At 40.5% G+C, this 20,948-nt stretch overlaps 1 protein-coding gene across 3 annotated transcripts in view; it reads right to left on the bottom strand.

The window, feature by feature from the left end:
- The window catches only part of vps13c (vacuolar protein sorting 13 homolog C), a 386,360-nt gene that overhangs the window by 139,263 nt on the left and 226,149 nt on the right, over positions 1–20,948 (bottom strand). For all 3 annotated transcript variants that reach the window (XM_059945986.1, XM_059945984.1, XM_059945985.1), the window contains 5 exons: positions 20,238–20,327; positions 19,161–19,316; positions 16,451–16,715; positions 3,922–4,082; positions 3,242–3,363 (listed from right to left, as the gene is read on the bottom strand). In XM_059945986.1, coding sequence (XP_059801969.1) covers positions 3,242–3,363; positions 3,922–4,082; positions 16,451–16,715; positions 19,161–19,316; positions 20,238–20,327 — 794 coding nt within the window. The remainder of the gene's footprint in view (positions 1–3,241; positions 3,364–3,921; positions 4,083–16,450; positions 16,716–19,160; positions 19,317–20,237; positions 20,328–20,948) is intronic.

Genomic DNA, 20,948 nt, shown 5'->3' with positions numbered 1-20,948 from the left:
GGCTTGTCGTGGCTTTGCCAGTTAAAAATGAAATCAAATCCTTAGAAAGAAGTAACATAGGAATGGAAGATGTAGAACCTTGTGGGTAACATTGAGAAATTGCAAGGGTAAAATGACCCTGATGGAAGTTTTGTACAATCTTATGAACAATAGCCAGGATGAGTGGTACAAATTATACTGACAGAAAGTAACGGCATGTAAAAAGAACAATGTCACAATGTCATGAGGAATTTCAATATGCAGCTAGATTGGGAAAATCAGGCTGGTGCTGAGCTCCAAGAGAAATAATCTGTAAGATGCCTATGAAATGGCATTTCAGAGTAGCTTGTGGTCAAATTCACTAAAGGAAAAACAATTCTGGATTGTGTTGTGCAATTAATCTGATTTGATTAGGGAGCTTAAGGTAAAGAAACCCTTTGGAAACAGTGATCATAATATGATACAATTCACCCAGCAGTTTGAGAGAGAGAAGCTAAAATTAGTTTATAATGGAGTAAAGAGAATTATAGAGGCATAAAGAAGGAACAGGCCAAAGTTGACTGGAAGGGGACACTAGCAGAGATGATGACAGAACAGCAATGGCTAGATTTTCTGGGAGCGATTCAGAAGGTGTAGGATAGATATATCCCAAAAAAGAAGCATTTCAAAGAGAGAGCACTCAGTATAACAAAAAAACAATGGGAAGCTTTTGGAAACCAATAGATGGCAACAAAAAAAAACAGGGAAAGAAATTATAAAATATGAAGATAAGTTAGCCAATAATATAAAAGACAATAACAAAAATTTTATTCAGATATACAAGGAGTAAAAGAGTGGATATTAGACCACTGGAAAATGATGCAAGAGAGGTAGTAATGAGGGCTAAAGAAATGGTAGACAAACTGAATAAGTATTTTGCATCAGACTTCACTAAAGCAGACACCAGTGGAATACCAGAAATTCGAGTATGTCAGGGGCAGAATTGAATTTAGTTGCTATTACTATGAAGGTGCTTGGGAAGCTTAAAGTCTTGAGTTGGATAGGTCACCTGAACAAGATGGACTACTACTAGGGTTCCAAAGGAAAAAAAAGGTTGAGGAAGTGACTGTGGAAGCATTAGTAGCGATCTTTCAAGAATCATTAAGTTCTGGAAAGGTTCTGAAGGACTGAAAGATCACAGAAGTAACTCCACTCTTTAAGGGAGGGAGGCAGAAGAAAGGAAAGTATAGGCCAGTTAGCCTGACTTTAGTGCAAAATTAGACTATTATTAAGAATGAAGTGCTTGGAGACACAAGATGAAATAAGCCAAAGTCAGGAGAAATCTTGTGTGATAAATCTGTTGGAATTCTAAGAAATAACAGGCAGGATTCAAAAAGGATAGTGAGTGGATATTGTTTACTTGGATTTTCAGTAGGCCTTTGACAGGGTGTCACACTTGAGGCTGCTAAACAAGATAAGAGCCCATGGTATTACAGAAAAGATACAAGCACAGATAGAAGATTGGCTGATTGCAAGGTGTTAAAGAGTGAAAATAAAGTGGGTCTTTTCTAGTTGGTGCTGGTGAATAGTAGTATTCCGCAGTAGCTGATGATTTTCACATCATATGTTAATAATCTGAATGACAGAATTAATGTTTTTGTAGTCAGTTTGCAGACAATACAAAGATAGGTGGAGAGGCACGTCGTGTAGTGGAAGCAGAGGACTGCAGAAAGACATGGACAGATTAGGAGAATGGCCAAAGAAGTGGCAGGTGGAGTAAGTGTAGGGAAATGTATGTTCATGCACTTAGGTAGAAGGAATAAAGACAGACAGACATACTTTATTGATCCCCAGGGAAATTTGGTTTCATTACAGTCGCACCAACCATAGACTGTTTTCTAAATGGGGAGCAAATTCAGAAATCACATGTGCAAAGTAACTCCCTAAAGATCAACTTGCAGGTTGAGTCAGTGGCAAGGAAGGCAACTTCAATGTTAAGTGCTCACTTTCAGAGGTCTAATATATAAAAGTAAGGATGTAATGCTGAGGTTTTATAAGGGATAGCGCAGCTCACACTTGGGGTATTGTGAGCAATTTTGGTTCCCATATCTAAGAACGGATGTGTTAGCATTGGAGAGTGTCTGGAGTACATTTATAAGAATGATTTTGAGATTCAAAGGGTTAACGTATGAAGAGAATTTGATGACTCTGGCGTATACTTACTGGAGATTAGAAGAATGAGTTGGGATTTCATTGAAACCTACCGAATATTGAAAGACCAAAATAGAGTGTACGTGCAGAGAACATTTCCAACAGTGGCAGAGTCTAGGACCAGCTGGTACTGCCTCAGAATAGAAGAACATCCATTTAGAACAGATCTTAGAAGTGATGACACTTTTAATCACCCAGAAAGTGGTAAATCTATGAAATTCATTGGAAGACAGCCATGGAGGCTAAGCCATTGTGTATTTTTAAAGCGGAGATTTATGGGTTCTTGATTAGTGTGGATGTCAAAAGTTAAAGAGAGATGGTAGGAGGATGGGGTTGTGAGGTAAATCAGCCATGCAGAGTAAACACAATGGGCTGAATGGCCTAATTCTACTCCAATGCATTATGGTCTTAAGGATAAAGGTCAGTGTCAGGTAATAACCTGAGAAACAGCAGATGATGTTTAATCCAAGCAATGAAAGATGCACACTACATAGTTTATAAAATTATATGAGGCACAGACTGGGTTTACGGTCAGAATCTTTATCCCAAGATAGAAACATTGAATTATAGAAGGCATATGTTAAGGTGAGAGAGACAGTTTAATAAGACATGCAGGGCAAGTTTTTTTCCATTTGACAAAGAGAAAGTTGCAAGCCTGAATGCATTGCCAAGGGTGCTGGTAGAAGCAGATACAATAGTGGTGCTTAGGTGTCTTTTAGATAGGCATGGATATATAGATAATGGAATAGTATGGGTCACGTGTAGGCAGAAGGCAACAAGTTCGCCACAGATATTCTGAGCTACCTGTGCTGTCTGATGTTTGAAGTAACAGATTCGTAACACAGACTCTCTCCTCTTTCCACTCACCCAACCAGAAGAATGAATTTGAAAATAATTTTCAAAGACTAACATTGAAGGTAATTTTTGAGGCATATGTAGAAAAAATAAATAACTGACAAACCATATTGTGATGACAGTGACAGCCCTATTTGAAGGTCTTGCCTAATTCAGCTGGCTAACTCCCTATTCCATACATTGACAAACATGTGTAAATATTTAATGACATTCCCACCTGTAAGAATCTAAAGGCACGTGGAACTCCTCTTCAGGATTGGCCATACCAATAGGCTCTAGTAAATGCCCATCTGGAACAATTTTGTAGACCTCGAAGGAGATGGCAAAGTGGTTCTTGATCTGTGAGTGAAAATTAGTGTTTCACCATTATTAACAGCCCTTGGTATGAACATAGCTTCTTTATTTAAAGTTTTATTGCATCAAAAACAAATTACAATAAATGTAATCTGTTTATCTCTTGAAGAGATCACAATTCATGTTAACATACAAGATGTGCTTTATAACAATACAAGCAGTAAGTAATGCATTACCTTCTAACATAAGTATTACTATTACCCTCAAGGTTTCAAAAATACAATTCAGTCATGACACTTCTTATCACCAATTTGAGCACAATTAATGGAGAAAAGTGTTTGATGGCTGCCACAGAAGCAATGGGTTGAAAGATCCACTTCTGTCCTGTATAACACTATGAATATGAGTGAGCCTTCCTAGTTCCATCTTGCTGTGATGCAACTGGTTCGCCTTTCACAACAAATCCAGCTCACCAAATGGTCAGGAATCAGAAGCAGATTCTATGTTTTAGTGGGGCTTTTCAGACAATCCACAGTGACAGTGTAATTGATTCGGTGATTCAAAATGAGCAACATTGAAGAAAGTGAAGAAAAGTTTTATTACCTGGAGTGGGGATCTGATGATAATTCTTTTATCACCTTCCACAACATCAATCTGAACTACAAGTGATACTGAGGATTCACTGTTGGGGCGAAGCACATTGTACAGACGTCGTCCTGGCTTTGCAATCGGGATATTTGCTACTTCTGTATAATTACATGGCACTGGGAAAACAGAGATTTTTAAATTTTTAATAAACAAAATACAATAGCAGTAGTTTTAGTAAAACAGTTTAGCACAGAATTATCATGAGCTGATGAAAATATACAAAACTTATTTTATCACAAGTACCTTATGTACAGTGTATAATAAAGATTATTTTCTTAGGAAAATGGTTAGCTCAGGTAGAATAGTCATATCAATTGGTTTATCAAAATTAATTCGATCACTGACATTTGATAAGGTGTTGTATTGAATCTTAATGCAGGAAATAAAAGGTCATAGGGATGGAAGTAACATATTGCCTGGTTAACAGTAAAAAGAAAAAAAGGATAAATGTGTCCTGCTCTAGTTGGAAAGATGTAACCAAAGTGCCCCAAGAATTGCTCATGGGGCTTCAACTTTTTTTTTCAATCTATGTAAAAGATTTGGATGAAAGCACCAAAGATACCATTGTTAATCAGAAAAGTAGGGAAGTTGTAAACTGGTCACAAAGGCTAAGAAACATATACGTTTGTACATAGTATGTGACAAACAAAATCTGGCAAATAGAGCATTAAATAATTAAATATGAAATTATCCATTTTAACAAGAAAGTCTAACAGAATGTGACTGAAATTGGAATTAGTTATTCACTGTCACGTGCCCTGAGATACAGTGAGAAGTGGTGTATCACCAAAGACCTTCACAAATTTCTACAAATGTACCATGGAGAGCTTTCTAACTAGCTCAGGAGCTTGATGGTTGAGGGGTAATAACTGTTCCTGAACATGGTGGTATGAGTCCTGAGGCTCCTGTATCTTCTTCCTGATGGCAACAAAAAGAGAATATGACCTGTGTGGTGGGGATCCCTAATGATGGATGCTGCTTTCCAGAGGCAATGCTCCGAGGTAGAAGTGCTCAATGGTGGGGAGGGTTTCACCCATAATGGACTGGGCTGTATCCACTACTTTTTGTAGCAATTTCTGCCAAAGAGCATCAGTGTTCCCATGCCAGGCTGTGATGCAGCCAGTGATACTCCAATTATAGCTCCAACCAAAGATTTGTACAAGTGCAACATGACATTCTGACTCATTTATCAATTCCTCAGCCTATGAAAGCAGGCACAGAAAAAACCTCTTTCATTGCCCTAGCCACCTGTTATCACTTTCAGCAAAATATGGACTTGCACTGCAAGATTTCACTGTGCACTAAGTCACTGCCATTTATTCTACATGTGTTATGAGAATTTGACCACCCAAAATGCATTACCTTACACTTATCTGGATTAAACTCCATCAAACACTATGCTGCGCAATGTTCCAGGTGATCTATGCCCCACTACATTTTTAGACAACTTTTTTTCTCAGCATTTATGACTCCACCCATTTTTGTGTCATTTGTAGACTTACTAATCAGAACACCTACATTCTCATTCCAGTCATTTATATATTACAAAAAAAAGTTCTGTCATCAATCTCTGCAGTATACTATTTCTTACACATTATTAGCTAGAAAAACACCCATTATTTGCCTCTTATCACTGAACTAATTTTGGATCCAGATAGCCAACAAGTCCTAGATCCCATATAGACCAGTCCAGGTAAGTGTTATTTGCAATGCTGCCTTCAGATTTCTTTGTTACCTCCTCAGAAAGCTCAAATCAAATTTGAGCTTCTTATTCAGGCTTCTGATCGTCACCTTTCCAGTCCTGTGAATGGCCTTGGCCTGAAATGTCAACTGTTTAATCCCCTCCATAGATGCTGCCTGACTTGCTAAGTTCTTCCAGAAATTTGTGTGTGTTGCTCAAAATTTCTAGCATTTGTGGAATCTCTTATCCTCAGATTTGTGAGTTATCACCTCCACCTGCATGAGCTTGTTGGGCCTTGTTACAGCAATGTAGATTAAGTGGGAGTTGGACAGTGAATTAAATTAGCAGGAAATTGGAAGTTCGTGGTCACTACTGCAGAGTGAGCAAGGACTGTTTGGCTTCTCCGATGTGTAGGAGATTACACTATGAACACAGAATGCACTAGAGATTGGAAAAAGTACAAATAAATCACTGCTTTAGGGGGAAAAACTGAGTCCATGGATGATGTGAAGGGAAGCAGTGAAAAGTCTGCAACTCCCATGATTACATAGGGAAGTGCCATTCAACAGGGAGTAGTAGGCAGGAAGGGATGGAGGAGCAAGCCAAGGAGTTGTGAAGGGAGTGATCCCTTTGAAATACTGAGAAGGGGAAGGGATGGGAATGCATCTTTAGTGATGGAATCATGCTGGAGCTGGAGGAAATCACAAAAGATACTCTGTTGAATGTGGAGACCTGGGGTAGAAAGTGAGGACCGGGGAACTATGTTCTTTCCCTGCCCAAGAGGTGATGGGGTGTAAGCAGAAATGTTAGTAATTAAGCAAATCAGTCAAGGGTTTTGTCCACTGTGGTTAAGAGTGGAAAGGCACCATTAGCGATGGAAACACTTTACAGGCACTTGTACAAAATCCAAAAGAAATGGGACAAGTGAAAAAGTGGAATGAATGAGCCCTTACAGTGGCTTCTTTTATGATTTTCAATTCCTGCTTTGACTTACTAAGTTCCTGGGTAGGTCTGTAGTCTAGTGTAGTTTTTTCTGTGTTGTTTTTACATAGTTCAGTGTAGTTTTTGTATTGTTTCACGTAGCACCATGGTCCTGAAAACACGTCTTGTTTTTACTGTGTACTGTACCAGCAGTTATAGTCGAAATGACAATAAAAGTGACTTGACTTATTAACAAAAGAATTGTGGCAGAATCATAAACATACCCCAGCTTATTCAAAACACCTGTTTATGAAAGGCTTATTGGTGCCTGGAGACTACAGCAAAAGTAATTGCACAATGACAACATGGAAAGTGGTTCAATGAGGAATTTGAGGCAAATTAACAATAATATGAAATTCAAGACACAACAATCAAATTTCAATACTATAGCAAGTGTGCCTGACTTGAATTATACAGGGTTTTGGAGTGCCACAGGCAGTTCCGGACTTGGTAGCTACATACTTGCTGTAGAGATAGTACAGCATGGATTCGTAAGATTGATCCTTGGAATGGGGCAAGCACCATATGAGACAACATTAAATCAACTGGGCTTTTATTCACTGAAGCTTAGAAAAAGAAGAAAAGATCTAACTGAAACTTGCAAAGTTCTGACATTCTGGATAGGGGTGAGTATTTCCCCTGGCTGGGATGTCAACATTAAAGCATTGTAATCTCTGGATAAAATGCAAGAAATACAGGGAAGGCAAAGAGAACTTAATTTCACTCAAAGCTGATATTCTGATAAGCACTTCAATGTCTCAATAGACATACCCTTGAGCATTGAAGAGCTGCTGGTGAACTGTAAACAGAAACAAAAATCTAATGAAAGCCAATTGAACATTTAATAAATAGAGACAGAGTTCAGCTCATTGGTAAAAGGATTAGAGAGGCAAAACAGCCTCACAATATCCTGGACCAATGGAGACATCCAACCTCATCATACCTGGCAGTTACCTGGATGAAGGACTGGAGGATAACAGTCTGCTGGGCCACAACATAAGAGTTGCCCCTTTATTGCCTTTGACAACACAGTCACACATGGACAGGGTCACCCAGCACATGCAGTGCAAATACATTCCTGAACTTTTAAACCTCCTATCTATAGAACTGGATAAAATTCTCAAGACTCTGGGCAGGTCCCGGCAGATTGAAAGACAGCAAATGTCACACCACTTTTTTTTTAAAGTATGTAGGCAAAAGACGGGTAATTATAGGCCAGTTAGCTTAACATCTGTAGTCGGGAAAATGCTTGAAGCTGTCATTACGGAAGAAATAGCAAAACATTTAGAAAGGAGTGGTTCCAGTAGACAGATGTAGCATGGATTCAGAAAGGACAGGTCCTGTTTGACAAACTTACTGGAGCTCTTTCAGGACATAATGAGTACAGTGGATAGAGGGGAACAGGTGGATGTCGTACACTTGGATTTCCAGAAAGCATTCAATAAGGTGCCATACAAGAGACTTATAAGTAAGATATGGATGCATGGAGTCAGAGGAAGTGTATTGGCATGGATAGTAGATTGGTTAACCAATAGAAGGCAGAGATTGGTATAAATGGGTGTTTCTCCAGTTGGCAGTCAGTGGTGAGTAGGTGCTGCAGGGTTGGTGCTGGGCCCACACCTGTTTACAATTTACATCAATGATTTGGAAGAGGGGACTGAGTGTAGGGTAGCAAAATTTGCTGATGACTCTAAACTGAGTGGAAAAGCAAATTGTACAGAGGATGTGGAGAGTCTGCAGAGGGATATAGATATGTTAAGTGAGTGGGCCAAGGTCTGACAGGGAATACAACGTTGATAAATGCGAGACCATCCACTTTGGAAGGAATAATAGAAGAGCAGATTATTATTTAAATGGTGAAAGATTGCAGCATGCTGTTGTGCAGAGGGATTTGGGAGTGCTTGTGCATGAATCGCAAAAAATTGGCTTGCAAGTTATTAAGAAGGCAAACGGAATGTTGGCCTTCATTGCTAGAGGGATTGAATTCAAGAGCAGGGAGGTCATGCTGCAACTATACAGGGTACTGGTGAGGCCGCACCTGGAGTACTGTGTGCAGTTCTGGTCTCCATACTTGAAGAAGAACATACCAGCTTTGGAGGCAGTACAGAGGAGGTTCACCAGGTTGATTCCAGAGATAAAGGAGTAAACCTATGAGGAGAGATTGAGTTGCCTGGGACTATACTCTCTGGAATTCAGAAGAATGAGAGGGGATCTTATAGAAACATACAAAATTTTGAAAGGGAAAGATAAGATAGAGGTAGGAAAGTTGTTTCCATTGGTAGGTGAGACTAGAACTAGGAGACATTGATTCAAGATTCAGGGGAGAAGATTTAGAAAGGAGGTGAGGAGAAACTGTTTTTCCCAGATAGTGGTAAATCTGTAGAATTCTCTGCCCAGGGAAGCAGTTGAGGCTTCTTCACTAAATATATTTAAGATACAGTTCCATATATTTTTACATAGTAGGGAAATTAAGGGTTATGGGGAAAAGGCAGGTAGATGGAGCTCAGTTTACGGACAAATCAGCCATGATCTTATTGAATGGAAGGGCAAGCACGATGGGCCGAATGGCCTTCTCCTGTTCCTATTTCTTATGTTCTTATTCCATCTTCTCCCATTTCCTGAGAAAGGGGGAAGCTATGTGAATAAGGAAAACAGAAGAATACAGAATGGAAACAGGCTCTTCAGCCAGTGTTCCAGCTATCAAGAATTGCTTACACAAATGGAGAACATGAAACTGCAGGTGCGGAAATCTGAAACAAAAATGCTGGAAGAACTTAACCACTCAAGCAGCATCTGTGAAAAGAGAAATATGTCAATGGTTCCACCCAGCAATCCTTCCCCAAAAGTGAGGTTTACAGTTTTCAAAACTGAGCTGGAGCTGGCAAAAGACTTATGGAGATAAGGAGCCTAAGAAATATGAGAGGAGGAAGGATAACAGGCACAAGACAGCAACTTAACTGAAGTAAACATGGTCACCATCTATTTACAACCAGAATTAAATATAACACTGATTAGGAATGCAAGTAGGGGTGAGAGTGCAGTAACATTTCAACATTTTTTATTATATTAATGAATGGCAACGTCATGGCAGGTGGAGGACAAATGTGGAAATGGTAGGCTCAGGAACAGTTATTACCCCTCAACCATTAGGTTTCTGAACCAAAGGGGCTAACTTCACTTGCCCATAAGACACTGAAAGCAGGCAAACTTTGGGTTTTATTGCAAGAGGACTTGAGCACAATAATAGATATCTCAGTACAATGATATACAGAACCACAGTGAAACTACACCTGAAGAATTGGGTATAGTTTTGGATGCCTCACTAGCTGGGAATCTACTGGCATAAAGAAAATGTGATGAAGATTCACCAACCTTGATCCTGGGATATGTAGCCTAAATCTCTATGTTCTACTTTAAAAGAATTAAAGCAACTTCCTTCAAAATATTCCAAAGGTCTGACAAAGGGGACATTACCCCAGCTTAGGAAGTCTAGAACTAGATAATGCAGTCTTAAAGGAAGATACAAATTATGAAATGCTTTTGAACTCCAAGGGTATGAATCTTTGGAAATTGGAACTGACAAACTGACTCATCAAGCCTATTCTCCTTAAATATAAGTATACTTAAATTAGTAAGACCTTGTGACCATTGGACATAGAAGCAGAATTAGGCCACTCGGCCCATCAAGCACGCTCTACCATTCCATCGTGGTTGATTTATTATCCCTCTCATGTCCAATCTCCAGCTTTCTCCCACTAACCTTTGACACTCTGAGTAAACAAGAACCAAGGCCAGCATGGTAGTGTGGTGGCAAGCACAACACTTTAAAATATCAGCAACCTAGGTTCAATTCCCACCACTGTAAGGAGTTTTTGTAGTATCTCCCCATGATTACATGGGCTTCCTGCGGGTGCTTCAGTTTTCTCCCATACTCCAAAGACACACCAGTTTGTAGGTTAATTGATTATTGTAAATTGCCCCATGCTTAGGCTAGGGTCAAGTCTGTGGCAATGAATTCAACAGATTCACCACCCTCTGGTTGAAGAAATTCCTCAACTCTGTTCTAAATGAATATCCTCTATTCTGAGGCTGTGACATCTGGATACACCCACTATAGGAAACATCCTCTCCACATCATAGAAACATAGAAAACCTACAGCACAATACAGGCCCTTCGACCCACAAAGTTCTGCTGAACATGTCCCTACCTTAGAAATTACTCAGCTTACCCACAGCCCTCTATTTTACAAAGCTCTGTGTACTTATCTAAAAGTCTCTTAAAAGACCCTATCGTATCTGCCTCCACCACCATTGCCAGCAGCCCCATTCCACCCACTCACCACTCTCTGAGTAAAAACTTACCCCTGACATCTCCTCTGTACCTACTCCCCAACCTGTGTCCTCTTGTGGCAACCATTTCAGCCCTGGGAAAAAGCCTCTGACTATCTACATGATCAATGCCTCTCATCATCTTATACACCTCTACCAGGTCACCCCTCATCCTCTGTCGTTCCAAGGGAAAAAGGCCGAGTTCACTCAATCTATTCTCATATGGCATGTTCCCCAATCCAGGCAACATCCTTGTAAATCTCCTCCGCACCCTTTCTATTGCTCCCACATCCTCTCTGTAGTGGGGCGACCAGAGCTGAACACAGTACTCCAAGTGGGGCCTGACCAGGGTCCTATACAGCTGCAACATTACCTCTTGGCTCCAAAATTCAATTCCACGATAGATAAAGGCCAATTCACCGTACACTTGGGCAAGCCAGTTCTGGATCCACAAAGACAATGTCCCATGCCTCTTTACTTTCTCAATAAGCCTTGCATGGGATACCTTATCAAATGCCTTGCTGAAATCCATATATACTACATCTACTGCTCTTCCTTCATCAATGTGTTTAGTCACATCCTCAAAAAATTCAATCAGGCTCGTAAGGCACGACCTGCCCTTGACAAAGCCATGCTGATGACTCCTAATCATATTCTACCTCTCCTGCCTCTCAAGATCTTCTCCATCAACTTACCAACCACTGAGGTAAGACTCACTGGTCTTTAACTTCCTGGGCCTTCTCTATTCCCTTTCTTGAATAAAGGAACAACATTCGCAACCCTCCAATTCTCCAGAACCTCTCCCGTCCCAAATGATGATGCAATGATCATCGCCAGAGGCTCAGCAATCTTCTCCCTCGCCTCCCACAGTAGCCTGGGCTATATCTCCTCCGGTCCCGGCGACTTATCCAACTTGATGCTTTCCAAAAGCTCCAGCACATCCTTTTTCTTAATATCTACATGCTCAAGTTTTTTAGTCTGCTGAAAGTCATCACTACAATCACCAAGATCCTTTTCCATAGTGAATGCTGAAGTATTCATTATGTACCTCTGCTATTTCCTCCGGTTCCATACACACTTTCCCACTGTCACACTTGATAGGTCCTATTCTTTCACATCTTATCTGCTTTTCACATAATTGTAGAATGCCTTGGGGTTTTCCTTTATTATGCCCGCCAAGACCATCTCATGGCCCCTTCTGGCTCTCCTAATTTCCTTCTTAAGCTCCTTCCTAGTAGCCTTATAATCTTCTAGATCTCTAACACTACCTAGCTCTGAACTTTTTGTAAGCTTTTCTTTTCTTCTTGACTAGATTTATTACAGCCTTTGTACACCACGATTCCTGTACCCTACCATAGCTTCCCTGTCTCATTGGAACGTACCTATACAGAACTTCACACAAATATCCCTTGAACATTTGCCACATTTCTTCTGTATTTTCCCGAGAATAATTTCCCTTACTCCAATTAAACATTTTTCTAACTTCTCTGTTCCTATCTCTCTCCAATGCTATTGTAAAGGAGATAGAATTATGATCATTATCTCCAAAATGCTCTCCCACTGAGAGATTTGACACCTGGCCAGGTTCATTTCTCAATACCAAATCAAGTGCAGCCTCATCTCTTGTAGGCCTATCTACATATTGTGTCAAGAAACCTTCCTGAACACACCTAACAAACTCCACCCATCTAAACCCCTTGCTCTAGGAAGATGCCATTCAATATTTGGGAAATTAAAATCTCCCATCATGACAACTCTGTTATTATTGCACCTTTCCAAGATCTGTTTCCCTATCTGCTCCTCGATATCCCTGTTACTGTTGGGCGGCCTATAAAAAAACACCCAGTAGAGTTATTGACCCCTTCCTGTTCCCAACCTCCATCCACAGAAACTCCGTAGACAATCCCTCCATGGCGACCACCTTTTCTACAGCCGTGATACTATCTCTGATCAACAGTGCCACGCCCCCACCTCTTTTTCCTCCCTCCCTGTCCTTTCTGAAACATCTAAAACCCGGCACTTGAAGTAACCATTCCTGTCCCTGAGCCACCCAAGTGCCTGTAATGGCCACCACATCATGGCTCCAAGTACTGATCCACGCTCTAAGCTCATCCGCTTTGTTCACAACACTCCTTGCGTTAAAATGGACACATCTCAAACCTTCCATCTGAACGTGTCCCTTCTCTATCACCTGCCTAACCTCCCTTTCACACTGTCTACAAGCTTTCTCTATTTGTGAGCCAACCTCCTCTTTCCCAGTCTCTTCAGTTCGGTTCCCATCCTCCAACAATTCTAGTTTAAATTCTCCCCAGTAACCTTAGCAAACCTCTCCACCAAGACATTGGTCCCCCTGGGATTCAAGTGCAACCCATTCATTTTGTACAGGTCACACCTGCCCCAAAAGAGGTCCCAATAATCCAGAAATCTGAATCCCTGCCCCCTGCTCCAATCCCTCAGCCACGCATTTATTTTCTACCTCATCCAATTCCTATTCTCACTGTCGCATGGCACGGCCAGTAATTGCGGTCCTGCTTCTCAACTTCCTTCCAAACTCCCTATAGTCTTTTTTCAGGACCTCCTCCCTTTTCCTACCTATGTCATTGGTACCAATATGTACCACAACCTCCGGCTGTTCTCTCTCCCACCGCAGGATATCGTGGACACGATCTGAAACATCCCGGACCCTGGCACCTGGGAGGCAAACTACCATCCGAGTTTCTTTCCTGCATCCACAGAATTGCCTGTCTGACCCCCTAACTATAGAGTCCCCATTCACTACTGCCTTCCTCTTCCCTTCCCTACCCTTCTGAGCTACAGGGCCAGACTCTGTGCCAGAGGCATGGCCACTGCCGCTTCCCCCAGGTAGGCTGTTGCCCCATCCCCAAACTGTACTCAAGCAGGAGTACTTGTTGTCAAGGGGTATAGTCACAGGGGTACTCTCTAATACCTGACTCTTCCCCTTCCCCTTCCCCTTCCCCTTCCCCTTCCCCTTCCTGACTGTGACCCACTTGTCTGTCTCCCGTGGCCCTGGTGTGACCACTTGCCTATAACTCCTTTCTATCACCTCTTCGCTCTCCCTGACCAGGTGAAGGTCATCGAGCTGCATCTCCAGTTCCCTAACTCGGTCCCTCAGGAGCTGCAGCTCGACATATCAGGTGCAGATATGGCCATCCGGAAGGCTGGGAGACTCCAGGACTCCCCACATCTGACATCGAGCACAGAAAACTGACCTCACACACATACTACATCCTTTCACAATAAACACATTTAAATCTACTTCGCTTCGTCCTGTTATCACCCAAGCCAGTTGAGCCAAAGCCCTGTCACTCTGCTGCCTCTCACTCCGCTGTCCGCTCTGACGCTGCCCGCTGCATACGGCAGTCTTCTTTCGAAACCTATTGTGCACTGGCTGACGTCACGCACCTGCGTAGTCTCGCCTTTTTACCCCAAGTAGTAAAGAACTCCCTTTGCTCCAAAAAGTCAGCCATTCACTTGCAGCCTTCTTGCTCCAAATCAAAAACCGTGGAAAACTCCTTGCCTTTTTAAACCTTTCGCGCACTACTGGCTGAAATTACAAGCTTGTGCAGTCTCGCCTCTCTTTTACCCCGAGTAGTAAAAAACTCCCTTCACTCCGAAAAGTCAGCCGTTTACTCATATCAACTCAGTCTAGGCCTCTAGCCCTCTCAATATCCATAGGTTTCAATGAGAACCCCTCTCTTTCTACTAAACTCCAGCAAGCACAGGCCCAGAGCCATTAAGCACTCCTAAGTTAACTCTTTCATTCTCTGAATCATTTTCGTGACCCTCCTCTGGACCCTCTCCAATGCTAGCACATCTTTTCTTAGATAAGAAGCCCAAAACTGCTCACAATATTCCAAGTATGATCTGACCAGTGCCTAATAAAGTCACAGCATTGCTCTCTAGCCCTCTCAAAATGAATGCTCACATTGCATTTGCCTTCTTTAACACCAACTCAACCTGCAAGTTAACCTTCAAGAAATCCTGCACAAGGACTCCCAAGTCCCTTTGCACTTCCAATTTTTGAATTTTCTTTCCATTTAGAACACAGTCTATGCCTTTATTCCTTCTATCAAAGTATATGACCATACACTATATTCTATCTGCCACTTCTTTGCCAATTCTCCCAATCTATTTTGCAGACTCCTTGCTTCCTTAACACTATCTGCCCCTCTACCTACCTCTGTATCATCTGCAAACTTGACCACAAAGCCAACAATTCTGTCATCCAAATCATTGACATTTAATGTGAAAAGAAGTGGTCCCAATACCAACCCCTGTAGAAACCACTTGTCATCGGCAGCCAACCATTATAGGCCCCTTATTCCTACTGTTTGCCTCCTGCTAATCAGCCAGTCTTCTATCCATGCTGGTATCTTTACTGTAATGCCAGGGGCTTTCATCTTGTTTAAGCAGCCTCGTGTGCAGCACTTTGTCACATCCCTTCTGAAAATCCAAATATATAAAATCTACCAACTTCCTTTTGTCAATTCTGTCTGATATTTCTTTAAAATATTCCAACAGATTTGTCAGGCAAGATTTCCCCTGAAGGAAACCACACTGGCTTTGGCCTACTTTATTATACACCTCCAAGTATACTGAACTCCCACCCTTAATAAAGGACTCAACATCTCCTAACCACTGAAGTCAGGCTAACTGGAACATAGTTTCCTTTCTTCTGTCTCCCTCCCTTCTTAAAGAATGAAGTGGCATTTTCAATTTTCCAGTCCTCTAGAACAATTTCAGAATCTAATGATTCATAAATGATCATTACTGATACCTCCACAATCTCTTCAGCTACCTGTTTTCAGAATCCTGAGGTGTAGTCCATCTGGTCCAGATGACTTATCTACCTTCAGATCTTTCAGCTTCCCAAGCACCTTCTTCTTAATAATTGCCACTACACTCACTTCTTCCCCAACACTCTCGAATTTCTGGCATACTAGTGAAGACTAACACAAAATACTTGTGATCATCACCATTTTTTGTCCCCCACTACTACCTCTACAGTAGATGGTTCAATAGTCTCAATTTTAAACTTCAAAATCTTTGAACATTTGAAAGAAATTGTTCCAAAACAAAGATATCCTTCCTGATAATTATAAGCAGTTTGACTTTTGTGATTTTCCCTCTCTATGTTACTTAAAATAAATCAACTTGTTTCTGTTCCATCATGAGAATTCAGTTATATATTGCACCAATGAGTCCAGATTTGATCTTACTAAAGAAGGATGTAAATGCCTTGGAAGTAGTCCAATAAGGCTTGTTAGACCAACATCTAGAATGGGTGGAACATCATGCAAGGAAAAATTAGAGAGGCATATAGGTTCTTGTTTAACCTTGGTGAAAGTTAACCGACAGTGGACAGACATGGAAGTGAAGTACAAGACCCTTAAATGGTAGAGCAGGCCAAGTGACCTACTCCTTCCTGCTCCTAATTTGTTTACAAGCAGGTATTTTCAATGTCCAACTTACCTACTGTTAAAGTATAGAGGTTACTTTCTTGCCTTTGTAACACAGAAAGCTTTCCTTTATCTCTGTGACGTACAGATGAATAATCAAGTTCCAGTACATGACCTACATCCAGTCGATGAAGCTTCTGATCCATGGAGGAACCAACAACACATAAATTTGTGGAGGGATTCACATCCATAGCAACACCAAGGGCATTTCTTAAGGTGTACGGCGCCTGGTCCTTCAGTAAATTATCAAATGTTGAAGCAGCCCCTGCTGAAAATGCCTGTGGAAAAGTTACACATCTCATTGAAATATTTACCAAAATCAAAATAGAAGTATTTGCATTTCTAGATCCCAAATTATGTAATGGTCAATGACTGCAATCACATTCTGAGAACAAAAGTATTTCTGAGATAATGTCCTCAACACTACAAAAAATAAAAACAAAATCTGCAAGTGCTAGAAATCTAAAATTAAATTAGAAAATGCAGGAAATATTCAGATCAGATTGCATCTCTGGGAAGAGAAACTGAACATTTCACACTGGGACATTTGTCAGAACCGGCAGATGGAGTTCAACCCAGATAAGTGTGAAGTGGTTCATTTTGGTTGGTCAAATATGATGGCAGAATATAGTATTAACGGTAAGACTCTCGGCAGTGAAGAAGATCAGAGGGATCTTGGGGTCCAAGTCCATAGGACGCTCAAAGCAGCTGCGCAGGTTCACTCTGTGGTTAACAAGGTGTACAGTGTATTGGCCTTCATCAATTGTGGAATTGAATTTAGGAGCCAAGAGGTAATGTTGCAGCTATAAAGGACCCTGGTCAGACCCCACTTGGAGTACTGTGCTCAATTCTGGGTGTCTCACTACAGGAAGGATGTAGAAACTATAGAAAGGGTGCAGAGGAGATTTACAAGGATGTTATCTGGATTGGGGAGCATGCCTTATGAAAACAGGTTGAGTGAACTCAGTCTTTTCTCCTTGGAGCGACGGAGGATGAGAGGTGACCTGATAGAGGAGTGTAAGATGATGAGAGGTATTGATCGTGTGGATAGTCAGATGCTTTTTCCCCAAGGCTGAAGTGGTTGCCACAAAAGGACACAGGTTTAAGGTGCTAGGGAGTAGGTACAAAGGAGATGTCAAGAGTTAAGTTTCTTACGCAGAGAGTGGTGAGTGCGTGGAATGGGCTGCTGGCAACGGTGGTGGAGGTGGATACGATAGGGTCTTTTAAGAGACTTTTGGATAGGTACATGGAGCTTAGAAAAATAGAGGGCCATAAGTAAGCCTAGTAATTTCTAAGGTAGGGACACGTTCGGCACAACATTGTGGGCCAAAGGACCTCTATTGTGTTGTGGGTTTTCTATGTTTCTATGACAAAAGTAACTCTTTAAGCTGCAGGGAGGATGGGGAAGATGTTGTCTCCCGTAGGCTAGAACCGGAGTGACATTGGGGATAAACAATTATCAAGTTTATCTAGTCAGTGAGTGAATGAACATAAGCAAAAGAATGTTTGGAATAACAAAATTCAGAAAATGAGGACAAGCCCAGCAGGAGCTCATCATCACAGACAGATGACTGATACAGACAGAGGAAGTTAAGAATTCAGTATTGAATCCAAAAGGCTGCAATGTGAACAACATGAAGCCTGCAACTTCAGATAATGATCCCTCAGTCTGTATCAGGCATCAATCTATGACACTGGCACTGGCAGTATCTTTTTGTTTTGCTCTCTGCAGGTGGAGTCCTGGCTGTCTTGCCTGAACTGCCAGGCTTGGCCTCCTGATCTGCAATTCACAACTCCCACATTCGTTCATCCAAGCTCTTACTCTCCAACTGCTCCCTTCATTCAATGACCAGTAGCTTATCTCCACTGTTACTCAGGTCAGAGATATCCTTCTTCCTCACCCTCCCTGCAGCTTTACAAACTTTAATATGCTTTTTAGCTCTGAAGAAAGATCTCTGACCTGAAATCTTAATTGTTTCTCTTCCCTATGAATTGGTCCAACCTGCTGAACATTCTAGCATTTTCTTTTTTACTGCCTTCAACACTATTATTTCCAAGTTTACAAACAAATGAAAAATTGATGGTTTGCATAAAAACAGACTCATAAAATCTGATTTTATCTACTTAACAAGACAGCCAGCATATCTTGCTGCTGTGAACCTGAAAGCTGTAAATTGGAATAGGATGAGGGAAAGATGTTCCTGGAGCAGTAGAAACAGAGTCCACTGCTGTATGCTTTATTCCACATGGCTAATTAAAAAATAATGTCATAATATTCCATTTCAAAATCTCTTCAAAATCCTTATGTCTACATAGAGAAAACGTGGTTCCAGGACAACACCCCATGCACCATCAATCTGTAGGCCATGCCACTCATAGACTGGGGTTTATATTACCTTTTTGTGACTGTATGTTTTTCTTCTAACAGAACTACATGTTCTATGTGCTACCTGTGACTGCTGGTGCTGCATTTTGCACCTTGGCCTCAGACAAATGTTGTTTTGTTTGTATTTATGTGTTTGTTTGAATAACAAACTTGAACTTGATTGCTGTACAAGAGGAAATTTTTTTTGCACTTTGCATAAAAATGATATAAAAGTTGATGAACATCTTTTTAAAATACAGAATTGAGAACTTACACTGATGCTGAAACTTCAAGTGAAGTACTGTTACAACATTAAAAGTTGCCTAACATTCTGAGGTTTTTAATTGTATTACTTCACCTTGGCTAAGATGTTCATAACATTCAGGCTGCATTTGGATACCGTGATATTCATTATGTCCTTGGAAGAAATAGTAATGGCAGTCTGTGGATCAGGAATTGAAAGGAAATCATCGCCCGGAATGAGAGTTTTGTCCGATCTTGCATTGGTTTTCATCTAACCAGAAAACAAAATCAGACACAATTAATCTAACAAGGCATAAGTTTTTTGGAAGTATACTTATCAAGAAAAAAATTAGGAATAGAATCAATGCCCACTACAGCCATTCATTACAAGACTTCATCTGCTATCTCCCTCAATAAAACTTCAATCTAAAAATAACTAAAAGTATCAAACTTCCTGGCCATCAACTGCATAAAAGCTCAAACCAGAAGGCTCAGTCACTTACTCAATGCATAATACATCCATTAATAGCTTCTCTATTATAATTTCCCTGACTTGTCTTGAATGCTCCTTTGTCTTTATTTTGGGGTACTGGTATTTATTCTTATAAATTAATTGAAAACAGGTGATCTCTAATATTCTACATCAACAAATTGGGTGAGTTGGTAAGGTAATATACAATATTGTACCTGAGGTAAGTTAGATTAGTAATTACAAAGGGGATGAGTATTTTTTCAGCCTCACAATTTTGGTTTTTAATTTTTAGTAAACTGTTGACAGGTTTTAGAATTTTTCTTTTGAATTAACATGATGCACCACGTTTTGTAGATAAGCTCAAAAATGTCCTAGAAAATGAGGCAGTAAAATGTGATAATAGTTGTGGGGTCTGAATACTTTTTCAAAGCATTGTATATAAAGGAACATCAGCATTAATGTCATTAAGATACTTAGGAAGTTAAACTTCACATGTGCTTCATATTTGTGAGAACAACCACACACCTTCTTCCACAAGCTATGCTCATAATAATAGTTTTTAAAATTTCTATTTCATGCATGTAATTTGAGCTAAACAGGTCTACCATTTAAAAATCACAAGCAAGGCTTGACAACGCAAAATGTATACTAAGTCGACCACTAGTTACTTCAAGCAGCAAAATGTATTCCTATGGAATTGCACCAATATAATCTCATTACCTGAAGTGTAAGACTCCACTTTTTCTCTCCTGGAATAACATGCTCCAGCAAGGGTTCCCACACTGCATTCAGTTCATTATAATAAAGGACCTAAAATAAAGTGGATGAATTTTATTTCAATTGATCATCAAATAACCATTTTGGTCTATCAAAACAATACTCTATAAACAAGATTAAAACAGCTTTAAACCAAACATTTGGTTATATTAATAGTCGCAGAGTTATACAGCACAAAACAAGCACTTTGGTCCAATTCATCCATGCTAACAAAGTTGTAGGCTGGAATTAATCCCATTTTTCTGCTGTTATCACCAATTAACTGGACTCTGAAAACTCACACTTGTTCCTCCACCATACTTTATTTATTTGCGCACAAGGAGAACAGGATGGCCCCTTATTACCACACTGTTCTTAAGTTAGATCAGAGAAATGCCATTTTTCCCCCACAGAATTTACTGGTAGTTATGGATATTGACAATTTGGTAAACTGGTTCAAATTTCTTATCTGCATGATCAATCACCATTCATAATACAGGTATTGAAAGTCTGGAAACAAGCTAACTACCAATGACTTTGAAGCAGTCCTCCCATAGTCAGAGTTATGTCTTGCATTCTTCAATTACATATAATCTTTTCTTGTCACAGTATGCTATGCTCTTCAAAGACCTTTCTTGCCTGGGTTGACTGTACACTACCCGTAAACAATCCTTA

Source organism: Hypanus sabinus, chromosome 21, assembly GCF_030144855.1.
Source record: "Hypanus sabinus isolate sHypSab1 chromosome 21, sHypSab1.hap1, whole genome shotgun sequence".
Taxonomy (NCBI): Eukaryota; Metazoa; Chordata; class Chondrichthyes; order Myliobatiformes; family Dasyatidae; genus Hypanus; species Hypanus sabinus.
This window is presented reverse-complemented; position numbering and strand designations above follow the sequence as displayed.